The sequence below is a fragment of the Sinocyclocheilus rhinocerous genome, unplaced genomic scaffold, assembly GCF_001515625.1.
Source record: "Sinocyclocheilus rhinocerous isolate Xijiao unplaced genomic scaffold, SAMN03320098_v1.1 scaffold475, whole genome shotgun sequence".
NCBI lineage: Eukaryota > Metazoa > Chordata > Actinopteri > Cypriniformes > Cyprinidae > Sinocyclocheilus > Sinocyclocheilus rhinocerous.
Window position 1 is genome coordinate 911,194 of NW_015646677.1, and position 15,797 is coordinate 926,990.

The 15,797-nt window shown below is 38.7% G+C and overlaps 2 protein-coding genes across 6 annotated transcripts in view; both read right to left on the reverse strand.

Moving 5' to 3' along the window:
• LOC107707985 (AT-rich interactive domain-containing protein 2-like) overlaps positions 1-4,562 on the reverse strand; it is a 31,510-nt gene extending 26,948 nt beyond the window's left edge. For both annotated transcript variants that reach the window (XM_016512116.1, XM_016512115.1), the window contains exons 1-3: positions 4,084-4,562; positions 3,894-3,987; positions 3,183-3,280 (exon numbers count right to left, since the gene is read on the reverse strand). In XM_016512116.1, coding sequence (XP_016367602.1) covers positions 3,183-3,280; positions 3,894-3,987; positions 4,084-4,175 — 284 coding nt within the window. In that variant the 5' untranslated portion in view covers positions 4,176-4,562. The remainder of the gene's footprint in view (positions 1-3,182; positions 3,281-3,893; positions 3,988-4,083) is intronic.
• A 6,276-nt stretch (positions 4,563-10,838) lies between these two features.
• The window catches only part of LOC107707988 (GAS2-like protein 3), a 23,589-nt gene continuing 18,630 nt past the window's right edge, over positions 10,839-15,797 (reverse strand). For all 4 annotated transcript variants that reach the window (XM_016512124.1, XM_016512123.1, XM_016512122.1 and 1 more), the window contains 2 exons: positions 15,083-15,190; positions 10,839-13,197 (listed from right to left, as the gene is read on the reverse strand). In XM_016512124.1, the coding sequence (XP_016367610.1) occupies positions 12,232-13,197; positions 15,083-15,190 (1,074 nt within the window). In that variant the 3' untranslated portion in view covers positions 10,839-12,231. The remainder of the gene's footprint in view (positions 13,198-15,082; positions 15,191-15,797) is intronic.

The following is a 15,797-nucleotide window of genomic DNA, read 5'->3' on the forward strand; positions in this document are numbered from 1 at the left end:
GGGCTACTTTTACACTGTTGCCACGGGTTATAATGCAAGTTAGCGGTTCTAAATTCACATTAAACCACAGCTTCATTGGTTTTTTGCTTTAATTTATTTTTGGTTTTGTGCTGGTATTGGTATATTTTGCATGCTTGTGATAGGAATCGATCCCTTGACGTGATTGGTTATTGGTTTGTGACGTAGCAAACCGAGGGCTGTTTCAAACCGTATTTCTGGGTCAGCCTTTGGGAAACTACAGTTTTAAGGAGAAAATACTCAGCAATGGTGTTGATTAATGGATTGGCACATGGTTTGTCTAAAAGCATATTAAAAACACCACATAGACAAATAAACAACATAAAAAACTTGATTTTCACTACAGGGGGGACTTTAAAAAAAAAAAAAGGGCCATGCAAATGTTACTGGGAATATTTATATTACCAGCCAAATGAACTGAATAAACTGATTTGCTAAAATGAATCAGAGTGAATAAAAATTAGCCTCAGAAAACTAGAACGCATGCTCCCACTCCCACATGCTCCGATACGCTGTGCATAAAAAATAAAGCTGCCCTGTTCATAAAAACTGACCATTTGCCAATTAAGACATTGACATGTGTTGTTTAGCTGCTCTCGCCTCTTTAGCTGGCAGACGGAGTGCCTGCCACATTTAAATGACTCATTTCACATGCTCCGATCGGTGCCGAGCGGTTCAGCGGTAAGCTCATCACACCACAAAACCCAAAGACCCAAGTTCAAATCCCTTGCCAGCTCTTCCTCAGCTGCGACGGTGTAAACACACAACCGAATTCCTCTTTTCGGCGTGAGTGATAAGAGTTAGACTACACAATGGTGTCCTAATGGAGACACCTGTTCATCTGCAATCCATCAAACAAGTGCAAATGAAAACCTTCATTTTTGTCTGAAGACTCACACTAGTGTTAGCTGAGAAAACAGGACGTTTTGGAGCCAGCGAGCGTTTCTCGGTCTGCGTAGTGCGAGTGAATCGGACTAAGTGAGATCCAACAGAAATGAGGATCCTGCTAAAGCAAGAACTCCTGAATCCCTTCGGCTGCGGAAAGGCCTGCAGGAATTTTCCCTCGTGTGATGTGCTTGGGACGCTCCCGAGGTAAACCTTGAACGCTTCTGAAAAATAATCTTTGTAAAGTACATCTGTAATTAAAACATTCCACCATCCTGATCCAATCAAAACACCTGCAGCTCAAATCACGTTACTAGTTTTGAGTGTTATATAGTCTGATATATAGTTGAACAAACAGGCTAAATATGTAAGACTGCAAAAAACATCCAGAGATTCTGTCTCGCTTGATGTTGCAAAAAAAGATTCTTCATCACAAGTACTGGATTTCCTCAGAGCGATCATGTCGGTCTAAACTCTTTGGCTTCGCTTCCACCAATCGCTTCAAACTCCCTGAGAGATGGATACACCTCAACATGACACAAACCTCTCCAGGATTTCACAAACAACTGGCGTTACATCAGCATTGAGCAGCACGAAGACCTTTGATTATGAAAATAAAAACCAAAGAGAGCATGCCTGATAAAAATATGCATATGCTGCAAATAAAACCAGTTAAAGCTCACGCAATCTCTATTGTGGAGCACTAATTCGGTCCTTCGTACGCCGCTCTCATGAGGAAGACACACAGGAGAACAGCGTTTTGCATCCCTTGTCGTTCTGAGCTCTCGTTGCCGACAAACAAGCTCTCTTGCAATGACTGTGAGGATGGTAAAAGACACTTTGCAGAATGGTAATTACGATTAGACCGTTGCATGACAGGTGTACGTCTCCTTCTCACGGCCCACACAGCCTAAACGCTCCCTGCTGCCAAGTCTGTCTGTCTGTACCCCCCCCCCAATAACCTACTAAACTAGAGAGAAACGCACGTGGAAAACCAGCATCCGCACTCACTGTAGAACAGAGAGCAGTGCTACGGCCGTACGCTCCTCACTGCTGATACTACAAATATATAAAAATGTGCATGTGTTACATCTGGTGAAACGTCTTTAGAGGTTTACACACGAATCGACCGTGTGCATGTTGTAAAACACCATTAACCACATTCATAAACACACAGATAACAACCTAGAAAGCACAAAACACGTTCTGTATTGCAAAATAAAGTGACAGTTTAAGTCTGAATACACCAGCACAGATCCAAAACAATCATCCACCATTGTAAAGTTTACAGTCTCTTATTTAAATATGCAGGACACAGCACATGCATGTTATAAAATTTCTATAAGAAATACTTATCAAACCAGATAAAAGACAAAACTCTGCCTACAAAACAAAAGACTCCTATAGACCAATGCAAGTGACAAATGCATCCTTAAAAGTGACCCAAATACAAGTCCAAACAACCCTCTAACTTCCTGATTTAGATTTAAAAATCATTCCATATTAAAACAAGTGATGTTGCATTGAAACATTTTACAGAGAACCATGTGTAGAACTCAATAAGTGGTGACAAACTAAGGCCTCATTTACAGTTTTCATCTCATATTTGAATATACAAGAATCAGCACATGCATGTTGTGAAGCTTATATAAAAATACTAAATATCAAACTACAAAAAAACTGCCTTCAAAACAACAGACTCCTATAGACCAACGCAAATGACAGATGCATCCTTAAAAGTGACCCAAGTCCAAAATAGCCATGTAAACACTGTAAAACTTTGATTTAGATTTTAAAATCCCTTTATATTAAAATACAAGAAATGTTGCATTAGAGCATTTTATATAGGGAAAAAAAGCTGAAGCTAAACAGTACAAAAACCATCTAAACTACATCCTATTACAGAGTTTTGTCCATTGTTAAAATATACAAAACCTGCCATTAAAGTAAAATACTTCAATGCAACTGACAGATGCATCCTTAAAAGTGACTCAAACACAAGTCCAGAAGAACCATTTATCACTGTAAAACTCCCTGATTTAAATTGTTTTACCACATAATGTTGCATTAGCAAGACAACATGAGCTGATATTAAAACACTGTCAAAAGTCTGCTTTATGCAATCAGCAACACGGACATACGATCCTCCTCCAAAACACACGCTTTTGAGTCAGAACCGAGCCGCATGTTTGAGTGCATCAGAGCAGAGAAGCGCCTGTAAACATTGAGCACATGTGCTGAAGCTGATCAGAGAGAGAAACTGAATAAGAAAGACTCACCGAAGGTAGTACTGTTTTAAAACAAAAGCAGCATTCGAGCAACTCCTGGGGAAATTGAAATCCTCGCTCAGTTCGGCCCACTGGTTCTTGTCGGACACCTGTAGGGTGATGAGACAGGTGAGAGGGGTTCGGTTCCGATGCAGGACCATGTGTGTGTTGAGAGAGAGTGTCTGTCTGTCTGTCTGTGTGTATGTGTGTGCATGCTAACTCCCATTAGCACTCCGGCTAACTTACACTTTCCCATGTGAAATGAATACATCAAACCAGTAGCAGGGAAACAAGGTGCTCCGAGGCTAACTTGTCCGAACCCCCGCGTCTGGACCGCGGATCTGGCGAGGTTTGCGGCTACATTTACAGCGCGGAATACACAGGCCTGAGTGCGGCCTACAGTCGCTCAATCCCCGCCACACGGGAGGGATAAAGCCACTGATGTACACGGCGGGTCCGGACGGGGTTCGGTGCCTCAGCCTCGGTACGGATAATCGATGTAAAAGCCGCCCGGTAATTTTGAAGTGAGTGTGTGTGAAAGTGTGTGTGGGGCGAATACACACACATACATACACTCACTCACTCTCACATACATACATACACTTACACAGGCCGATGCACGGCAGAACCGCAGACAAATCCACCGAACCGAGCCAAGAAGTTGAGTTGGAAGAGTGTGTGAGAGATGAGAAATGTTAAGTTTAGTGTGTGTGAGGAACTTACCTTCGCGAAGCCCCCTAAAGACACCACTCTCATATACAGAGCGCCCAGGTCCAGCTCCTTCCCACCCACTACGGGAACCTTTTTAAACGGAGATCTGTGGAGAAAAACAGCCCAATTGAACACCGTCCGGACCCCTCACGCGCCCAGCGCGGGTCACCCAAGTTATAATAAGAGCGAAATTCCCGCTCACCCTCTGCTGTGGTGAAATTGCCGCAGCTCGTCCAGGAAAGCCTGTCCTTTCCTCCGCTGCTCGGGGAGGTTTTTCCCCGTCGAGTTCGCCATCGTTTCGCTGAAATTCGGTCAAACCCCCGGCTCAGATTCGGTTCCTAAGAGTCCGGGGATCCCATGCTCCGGTCCGCTCCGCTCCGGCGCGGCTGCGTGTTTGAAAAGTTAAAGAAATGACGGAGGATGAGAGTGGAGAAACCCGCTCCAACGGCAGCCCGAGCAGCCCGCGAACCCGAGCGAGCTCAGTCCAACGGCACCACGGCACCGCTCATGGTTGCACGGGAAAACAACGGTACCGGCTGCGCCTGCGTTGGGGTTTGGAGTGGGTTTTTTGACAGTGCGGGACGGACGCGGCTCCGGTTTAATCGCGCACACTGTGAAGCGGCAGAGGGATCCAGTTTAGACAAAAAGACCCGAGGCCGCGCAACTCAGCGGCGCTCCCCAGCCGGCAAGCGTCGGTAGTGCAACCGCCACAGCGCCGCTCATGAACAATAGACGGAGCTCGCTGGAGCGAAGGGGGAGTCGCGAAACTCCGCCAGACCGTTAAAAACGGAAGCCTGTCATGAGCGTCGGTTGGGGGAAGGGAACTGACAGCTTACACTAGCCTCATAAAAAGAATAAAATTGAGTCAAACAGTAGCTGCGTCCCAAATGACACACTATATACTATGCACTTATACACTATGTACTTATGCACTATGTACTCAACCAGTGTTTCCCACATATGCAAATTAATTCTCTGTCAGCAGGAGGTGCTTGTAGAGGGGGAGAGATAGAGGTTTCCCCGGGTAAGGGCTGTACACAAAGCAGCGCTGGCTCACAAACACTGCTTTATCAGGCATTACATGCAAGATTAAATTAAAATTACATCCTAAATTTTCTTTAGACAGTCGGATTCCTTCAGAAATACAGTGATATAAAAACACCCACCCCGGGTTCGACTTTGAAACTTGCAGTGCTCATGTTTATTCAACGAAGTCAAAGCCTTTTTGGAAAATCTATTTGTGGCGGTCAGTTTTGATATTGTGGCGGGCGCCACAAATAAATCAATGTATGGGAAACACTGTCAACCATGTAGTGTATGAATTACATAAGATTATTTTTGGTGCCTCCCAAATCGCGTACTTATGCACTATTCTATGACGTTTTGCAGTATAAATAGTGCGAGTAATGCATTCACACTGAAAATTCCAAAAAGAAAAAAGCCACTTTAAATACCCGGATGGTGCACTTAAATCATTTAAGTTATTTAAGTGCATCATCTGGGTATTTAAAGTGCAATTTTTCTTTTTGGAATTTTCAGTGTGAACGCATTACTCACACTATTTATACCATAGATATATATATACGTAGATTCCTCATTAGCGACTGTTTCTATGGGCCGCGATTCGTAAGCCATCCGCCATTTTTGAAACGGTCTGCGAACCCTCGAGCGCAAGTTGACTGTGTGCGTCTACAACAGCAAGTTATACGCATGTATATCTTTGAATATTCATTGATTATTATGGTGAATGACGTCAAGTTGACCGTTCCAAAATGGCGGACACATCTACATGCTTGGAGCGGTCGAATGGGGAATCTACCTATACATATCTATGGCTACAACAATGAGCATGATGTAACTGTTTACACGATCGTCAAGGATACGCAGAGAGAATGTGGGCCGCCACGCCATCGTTTTCAAAAATCTCAGTTTTGATCCATTTACACTGAAATACAACCCCGGAGTTTTCAAACAAAAATGGGGTCTGCATTTTCAAAAGTCTCCGTCTTCGAGGGTTGAAAACGCCGGAGTAGTGTAACCATACTATACCATAGCAAAAGTTATGCGTTTTAAAACGAAAATGCACTAGTGCAAACGGGGCCTCAGATAAGATGCAAATGGTCATAGAGTGCCCTCAGGCGACCGTTAAATTTATATAAGAATGAATATGCTACCAACGGACATTTTTAAATATCCATCAAATTATCATAATTTTTGTAAATTAACAAAGATGCCACCTCAGTAAATGAATAAAATATTAAACTGAGTTAATGCCTACATAATATATTTTAATATAAATAATGCATGAAATAAACATTAAAGCAGAAATAATAACGGCATTCAAACTTTTGTGGAAAATAGTGCTTACATCAGTTGTACACTCGAAATCAGAATGCATTGTGGGTAAAACGTAGTGAACGAATGTAGGGAATGAAGTAGTTCACTCAGAATTCGGACAGCACTACAAAATGACTGACACCCAATATAGTGCACTATATAGTGGATAGGGAGTGGTTTCGGACACAGCCTAAGACTAAATTAAAAATAGCTGACAAAATGAACACTAGAGCTAGTGGCAAATGTCAGAATGACTAGCCGAGGTAAGGCTGCTCTCGGCAGCTTACATGAGCACTGAGCGCCCAGTGATCACCTGGATCAAAATCAAAATCGAGGGGTCGAGGGTCTGTCCATTTAAACTTCCCTCGTCCACTTCACAAAGTGGAACGCACTTCAAAATGGCAGCGGCGATTCCCCCGAGGGGAAGTTCTTAGGGAAATTTGCAAGTGCTTGTCTAAAAGTGGAGTGGAACGCAGCCTTGGAACAGTACTTGGGCAACAACTGATGACGTTTCACAAGTCCACAAGAACGCAAGTACAGACAAGAACGCATATTGAGAAACGGCTTAAGACTAAATAAAAAATGGCTGACAAAATTAACACTAAATCAAATGAAAATGTAACTATTACTTTCTTTTTTTTTTTTTGCGAACAAAGTGCTGCACAACAGATGTTTACTGTTCAAACTTAAACATGGAAGAAAAATTTTGATTATTCCTATAAAAATAAGTTATTATTATTATTAATACTTTGAGACGTACATTCTATTGTACAATAGTAATATATTTCTGTCAAAATGCATTCAGGTTAAACCGAACTGTTATTTTTAGTTTCTATGTGTGCATGTATATGACATGACGATAGTTTTCTCAAATGAAATGGTGAATTGCTGGTGAAGTGACTCTCAGAGCAGTTCTAAAGATGAAGTTCATGTGTTTATATCCTCATATAGAGAGTTGACAGAAGTCTATGCCTATGATTAATGACATTGGTTTTATCAGCATATATTTTAATAAAGTTCATTTTTAAGTAATCATTATTCACAAAAAAATCTTGACATCGATCTTAGTTGTACCTGCCGTTTTCAAGAGAATTTGTGAATTAATCATCCTGTTCTTGGTTGATCCTATCAACACAGCCTGTCTGATTTGTTCATGAATCAAACTGAGCATGACTGACGAAAAATGCAGTGACATAATTTTATGATTCAACCACAGTTACAAAGTTACTCTTTGAGTAGAACAAAAAATACATTTGAAACCTTATTATATTCTTTTAGAGAGAGGTCATCACAAATAAATCAATGTATGGGAAACACTGTCAACCATGTAGTGTATGAATTACATAAGATTATTTTTGGTGCCTCCCAAATCGCGTACTTATGCACTATTCTATGACGTTTTGCAGTATAAATAGTGCGAGTAATGCATTCACACTGAAAATTCCAAAAAGAAAAAAGCCACTTTAAATACCCGGATGGTGCACTTAAATCATTTAAGTTATTTAAGTGCATCATCTGGGTATTTAAAGTGCAATTTTTCTTTTTGGAATTTTCAGTGTGAACGCATTACTCACACTATTTATACCATAGATATATATATACGTAGATTCCTCATTAGCGACTGTTTCTATGGGCCGCGATTCGTAAGCCATCCGCCATTTTTGAAACGGTCTGCGAACCCTCGAGCGCAAGTTGACTGTGTGCGTCTACAACAGCAAGTTATACGCATGTATATCTTTGAATATTCATTGATTATTATGGTGAATGAGGTCAAGTTGACCGTTCCAAAATGGCGGACACATCAACGTATCTGGATCGGTCGAATGTGTCACAAATCTATGATTTATACCGCAAAACTTCATAGAATAGTGCATAAGTACGCGATTTGGGACACACCAACTAAGTGTTAGGTGTTTTCTGTCCCCCACAAATAACTTTGAGAAAGAAGTTTAAATTAATAGATTTTCAATATTTGTTATTAAAACAAAGTCACGTGTCATTTGAACTACTAACTGAGTTTTGCTATATTCTATATATAGTCTATATACTTATGAAAATGTATGACAGAAAGCCTTGCAGTCTGTGACAAAACGCCACATACCTGGCACAGAGCGCTGCTCTGAAATAAACATTAATAGCTTAAGTTAAACCGTGGTGTCTGCAGTTAAAGGAGCACAATCTGCGCTTTGTTGCAGCGGATGGACCGTAATTTACTCCCGGTCCCTTGTAATAACCGCCGGGCGGATATAAACGACACGGGGTGACTACATTCAACCATTACACGCACCCCTCTCGCAAGTTATTCTGCCACAAAATGGCGGAGCTCGACGCGAAAGACCCCATTTTGTCAAGCAGACGATAAGAACAGTTCAAGGAAGCGGAGTTTTGTATTTTTAACGCTATTTCGAGCGAGTTTGGGATGCGTTTTGTTGCGCCTGCTGATATGTTGAGGCGTCGCGCGGTGGAGAATAATGTCCGCGCGCTCTGGGTTTGACGCAGCTCGAGCGCTGCGCGAGTGAAGCCACACGAATAACGTTATATATTTATCTAGCTACATTAGATTTATATCATATTTTAAATAACACGTAATAAACTTGATGGGGAATCATTTTAGCTGGAGTCTGGACGATATTTGACTCTTTAATATTTTGGTTAGTTAGATTTGTAAACCTAGTTTGTGTTCATTTATTGTTGTATATAAATGCTCTGTTTCCGTATTTTAATATCTAAAGTTTTGTACTGTTAAGTTGTATATTTATTATGTCTGCTAAGAAATGCAGCTGTGTAAACCATGCATTTATGTACTGGATTCTCACGGTGATGGAAAACCTGGAAATATCAGCGGATTTTAAAATGTCTAGGCCTAGAATTGCGATGGAAATTGTTAAATATGATCATCTTATGCTTTTTCTAAATGCAATGTCTTTGAAATTATTTTTTCCCTTGGACAAATCTTAAAGGACTGGACATGTCATGAGGAAACCATGCAAACAGTGCATATAGAAATGTACAGACATAAAGACTGAACTGAAGGACTCAGTTTACATGCAGCTTTACTTCAGCAACTAAAAACCTGCATCATCAGAGAAGTTATTAGACATAAGCCACTCTACCAGATTGCCCACCTAATCTGTTTAATATTAGTCTATCATCTGATGGATACACGAGCAAAACAGAATTATATATCCAGTCTTTGCTAAACTCAGACAACCCCAGATATTAAGTAGCATATTAAGGTTTTGAAGGGGGAAAAGCTGTAAGTAGCCAGATATGATCAATAAAAGTGGGTAGAGTGCGCCATCATGTGGTTAAACATCGAAAATATTCTGTATTAAATTGCTTTATTTGAGTCGTTTGAACCAAGAACATACTTGCATGAGCTGGCCAAAGAAACACGTGCTTACTTAATATTGAAAAGAGTCAGTCGATAAAAAATTTATTTACAAGAATTGTTAGATTTTTAAAAAGTGATTATATGTATCAGCATGCTGACTGAAAAGAACTTTTTAATTAACGTGTTAATGCTGGACGCACTAAAATGCATGTTGACAATTATTTTGGACGCATTATTTTAGTATCACTGAGATAGCATTATAGTTTTAATTATTATTTTGAATCAATTATTATTTTTTTAATACGTTTTTAGTAATTTTGCTGTTTTTAGTATTTTTAATGTCTATATATTTTTATTCAGTTTTAGTTATTTTAGCACATTAAGTTAAACTACATTAAAATACATTTTCTTGGCAACTGACTGAAATTAAAAAGTTTTGTACACATTTACACTACAAAGACAAAATGTTTCTATTTTTTTTTATTACCATTTTAGTCCATTGTCCTAGTATTTGAGTTGGAGTTCAGTCATTTTTTATGGTTTTAGTTTTTAGTTAACTATAATAACCCTGGCATAAACTACTGCTTAGACTGCACTGTTTAAGTCAAATATAAAATGCTGGTAACTTTGAGGTTGTAGTTTGTGTTTTTAGCCACTAGGCCGCAGCACTATCACACACATAAACTATTATAATCTCATATCAACAGAGATTGATGTAGTAAAACTAATTTTCACTGTAATATCCTGATATTTACACAATGCTAGTACAAAAATTAAGATAAAATAAACTTACCTGGTATTCTGAACGAATTAGTTGCCGTTGAAGTAGGCTACAAGCAAATTATACACTGTATAGATCTTTATTTGACAGAATGCAAAGACACAAACAAACAAAACAACGAAAATAAGCTACATTCAAAACATACATTTTCTTAAAGTGCTGGAAGAATATCTCTCTCACACAATCTAGCGCACAAATATATAATTAAAAGAACCATATCCGGAAAAAAAGCGAACAATTACCTTTACACATAAAATTAATATTTATAATAACCTTTCTGTATAGACCACAACTCTTGAATAAACTGGAAAATATTTAGCATTGTCTTGGACAGTGTAATAAAATAAAAGCTCAGGTGTTTATGGGCATGACTGAGTCAGTAGTATTTGTGTGGCGTAAAGGAGGTAGCATTTCATTTAATAACAGCTGGCTGTTTGACCAACTTAAAACAAATTAATTTCGCAGTACCTGCCAAACTAACCATCCTGACTAAATACAGCTCTTCAAGTGTGTTTGATAATAAACCACACCTATATTCCAACAAACACAAATTTAAGGCAGGTAAACCCTTAATACTCTAAAATAGTTTTTAAAATGTGCTCTAAAATGATGCCATACAAGATTCAAACATGAATTTCGCTTTGGTTGCCATAGAGAGGTGTTTCTGCATATTATGGGGTGTCAGATTAGAGCTGGAACAACGAGAGTGGATTCATCTACATATGTCTCTTATGTAATACAGTAACAGTGCTCTCAATGTAAATATGAAGTGGAAACAGAACAGCAGACCTTTGCACGTGTCACGTGATCTGAATGCCCCGCAGCACATCATGCATAAAGACTTTACCTTTCCAACATTCTGCTGGTTTTTCTTATGAGCTCAGAATACATTGACTTACAGTGAATAAATGATTTACGGTATTAATAAGCAATGTTAATACATTTATAACCCAATCAGGAGTCAAATCAGATCGCGTAACAGACATGGACTGACTTAAAAAAAAAAAAAGTAACGGATATTAAACACAAAAGATGACGATGATATGAGTTTGTGCATAACCGTGCATAATTTCAAACACTTAAACTAAACCTATAAATGCTTCCTAACCTCTTAGCTAAAATAATGATAATTACAGTAGCTAAAGAAGAAATTAAAAACGTGTTAATTTGTGTAAAATGTATCCGAGGCATAACCTGAGGATTTTTAGTATGGCACAAATGAAAGCTTGAACATTTTGACAGATGCCAAGAAAACAAACAGATTATGTCATATTTAACTTAATGTAAATGAAAATGATGAGGCTGTTAAAGACAGATGTGCAGTATGTTTAAAAGGCTGTTCTGAATTAAAAGTCTCATTTTCATAGCTTGTGCAGTAGAAACATTTTCAAAGAAACGAAAATGTATTTGCAATGACTCGAAAACGTATTTTCAACATTTAAAACATACAAATCAAACAGACTGCACTTGTTTTCACTTAAATACATTTAAATATGGCATCCGAATAAATCTGTATGTGAAGCGTGACCCTCAGCGCCGCAGTAGCTACTATATATCCCAGCACGAATCAAAGCCTGAGACAGAAGTTTTGACAGATGAGAAGAAAAAAAAAAAACAGGTTATGTCACTTAATTTCCTGCAAATGAAAATGTGGCTGTTAAAGACAGATGTGCAGTATGTTTAATAGGTTGTTCTGAATTAAAAGTCTCATTTTCATAGCTTGGCCACTAGAAATATATTTTCAATGTTTTGAAAATGTACTTTCAACATTTAAAAAATCCAACAAATCAAACAGACTGCACACATCGATCACAGCCTCGTTTTCACTTAAAATTAAATATGGCATCCGAATAAATCCGGAAGTGAATCGTGACGCATACATACATATCCCAGCATTCTTAGTTCTTTACCCTTCTCTTACTGTTCATCTCAAAGTAGGGTTCGTCACGTTTGCTGGGTTTCGTCCGTGCCGTGTGTTTGTGGGTAGTGCTGCTCACAGCGGGCGTCTGGACGGGAGGGTTACTGCTGACCAGAGGTTTCCTGTGGGTTGTTTTAGCGTTGACAGACGCAACAGTTCGTGTAGCAGCTGTGCTCTGCTCTACAGATTTACTCTTGCAAGGTTTTGCGAGAGGAATCGTCTGTTTGGGGTCATTCGGAGCCAAGTGAGGGGAAACGGGACGGCCCTTCCTGGACTCTAAGTGCAGGGCGGAGGCAGGGGAAGGAGGGCGTCTCTGGGCGAGCCGCGAGCGGACGGGTGCCGGAGGAGGGCGGCTGTTGCGCTGGGCAGGTTTCTGCGCAGATGTCGGTGGGGCTGAAGGTTTAGGCAGCTTGCAGGTGGGTTCGGGACAGACGGGACTGTGAGGTTGAGACGGAGATCCACGCGGGCGCAGTCTGGTCTTGGATGCAGCGGAAGGGGCTTTTTGGGTTGACTGGGGAAGTGGGCTTCTTTTCGGGACGGGCGATGAAAGAGGGGTCATTTTCGGTGAAGCGGTGGGCGTATGAAAAATCTTCTTGGGTGCGGCGGCTCTGCGAGGCATCGAGGGCGTGGAAGCGGGCGACTGGGCGACACCACGGGACGCGGGTGTAGGCGTGTTGGGTTTGGACACAGATGTCGTGGAGGATGACGATGAAGAGGAGGATTCTGGGAGGAGGTTAACGGCTGCGATGGGGTCCATTGTGGGAGGCTGTGTGGCCTGCAAGCTGTGGGCGGGGCCTGAGCCGGACGGGCCTTTCTGATAGGCTAGAATCTTCTGCTCCAGAGTGGTGAACTGCAGCACGCGGTCGGGGTCGTATTTCATCAGAAACCCTTTCAGAGTGTCCCAACCTCCACCCACACGCACCATCACGTGCTTCCCATGGAGCATCTAAGAGAGAGGACTTTAATTAGTAAGCAACATAATGTATACTAGTGATGCACCGAAATTACTTTTTACCAAAATCAGTAAGTATTTTTAATAATCAAATGTACTTAATAAATCAACACTCAAATGAAAACCAAAGATGTTTATAAATATGTAAATTGCACATAATGCAGTTTTTATTTAGCCAAAAACCGAAAATAAAACTTATTTAATAATCAATTATTTAATTACATTTCAAAATCAACACTCAAATAAAAACTAAGATGCATATAAATAGGTAAATTGCACATAAGGCAGTGTTTATTAGTTTTTATTTAGCCAAAAACCGAAAGAAAAAAACAAACATTTATTTAATAAACAATTACTTATTCAAATGTAAACATCAACACTCAAATAAAAACTAAGATGTATATAAATATGTAAATTAAACACAAAACAGTTTTTATTAGTTAATTAGTTTTTATTTAGCCAAAAATTTTTTTTATTTAATAATCAATTTAATCACATTTAATAATCCACATTTAAATAAAAACTAAGATGTATATAAATATGTAAATTGCACAAGACAGTTTTTATTCGATTTTATATATTCGATTTTTAAATAAAATGTATTTAATAATCAATTATTTAATATTAAATTTAATAATCAACACTCAAATAAAAACTGACGTTTTTATTTATCAAAAAACTCAAATGGAAAAAAATATTTAATAAACAATTAATTAATCAAATTTATTTAATAATCAGCATTTTAAAAAAAATTGTACTAACATATAAATTGCACATTAGGCAGCTTTTATATCAGCTTTTTCATTGTATAATTATGTTTCAACTCCAATTTGTTGTTGAAATATAAACATTTAAAAAATGTCTTCAAAACTTGTTTTCATGACAGATTTATACATATTAATGAATTCAACAGGTTAAGTAAAAATATAATGAATATGTAATCTAGAGTTATTTTTTCAAGCTAACTAGATGAGTTTATGGATATTGAATGGCTTTTCTCAGGTAAATGTGATGTTTATAAGCTGTCTTTCTGTGGTTTAAACACTGACTGAACAATTATATGAATCATTTCAGTAAGTTGTACTGTTTAGTTCAATACATTTTGATGTTCATTCATGTTTATTTCATGCTATAACTAGCAGCAATAAGGAAGAGATGATTTCATCCATCCAAAACTGTTCAGGCCGAAACAAAAAAAATTATTTTCGGTGCATCACTATTAAACTCACTTGATATATTGGCATGTAGTTTGACCGCAGTGTTTTATCAGGAAGCACTGTGTGTATGTGCATGTTCTACCTAATCTGGATGTGTGTGTTTGTGTGAGCGAATGTTATGACAGTTCAGCATGTGCTGGTTAAACAAACTAGATTGGCTTTAGTGGATTGCTACAGTAGTTGTGAATGAGAGGCAAGCGCGCTCAGATGAGCGTGTTTGCATACGGTTTATCTGCAATGTGATTTTAACAGAATGAAAACAAGATAATGTAACAGTGCCGATTCTAAAATTCACCCTACCTACTTTCTAAATGCATGTTATAGATTTTGATAGATGAATGTGAACAATTCATCCATGCATATGTTTCTTTTGGATCAAAATGTCATAACTGGATCTTCCAGTGAAAGGACACTTCTCTTTGATGACGTTTGCAGGGCTTTTCTAAACATCTAGTGCTCTTAAACCCCGCCTCCACTTTAGAGAGACACACCCACATCTTAAAATCCAATCAACAGCTGATACATAGAACCAAGTCACGCCCTACATTTGATCATTTCTGATCTTTTACACATTTGGACGTATGTCACAATATGCAAGAAAAGATCTGTTGCTACTTCCACTTTATTGTGACTTTAAAGACTCGTAAAAAAGCTGCTCCTACCCTGATGAACAGGATCTTGTCTCCGAGCCTGTAGCGTCCCTCAGACAGATACTCGATGGAAAACTTCTGTGTGCAGTTACAGGGAGGGTCATCCTGGTCCGCACGATCCTACAAATCAGAAGAGTTTGTTCGGGTGAAATGAGAGAAAAATTCACTCTCTTGCAAGATGGAAAGATAACAGCTAGTTTGCAGATAATGTATGAACTTTCAGCACTGAACTCAGGACCCGAGGATGTCCCACTGGTTATTTGGCTGAGAGACAGTGAATTTGTTAGCATTTAGGGCAAAATCGTTCCCCAATATGAAGCATGTCTCTAAACAACAGCTGCTGTTTACACACTCAACAAACAATAAACTCAACTGGAGATGTACGATAACTGGGTCAGAACGAAGAGAGATGCTGAGCCTCATCATGGAGGAAAATCTAACAAATAAAACACATTTTCTTCAAACCTGTAATACTCCTGAACATTTACAATATTTCAAATTAAGCCAGTCTTATTTTAGTATCATTATTATTGTTTTTATATTATTATTTTAAATTAGATTTTATTTGAATATTTTTCATTTCATTTTATTTTAATTACAGTTAAAGTTTTAGTAATTTTGATGTCTTTTTGTCATTTTTATTTATTTATATATATATATATATATATATATATATATTTCTGAAACATCAAAGACTAAAAGAAATCAAAAATTTGATTGAAGAAAT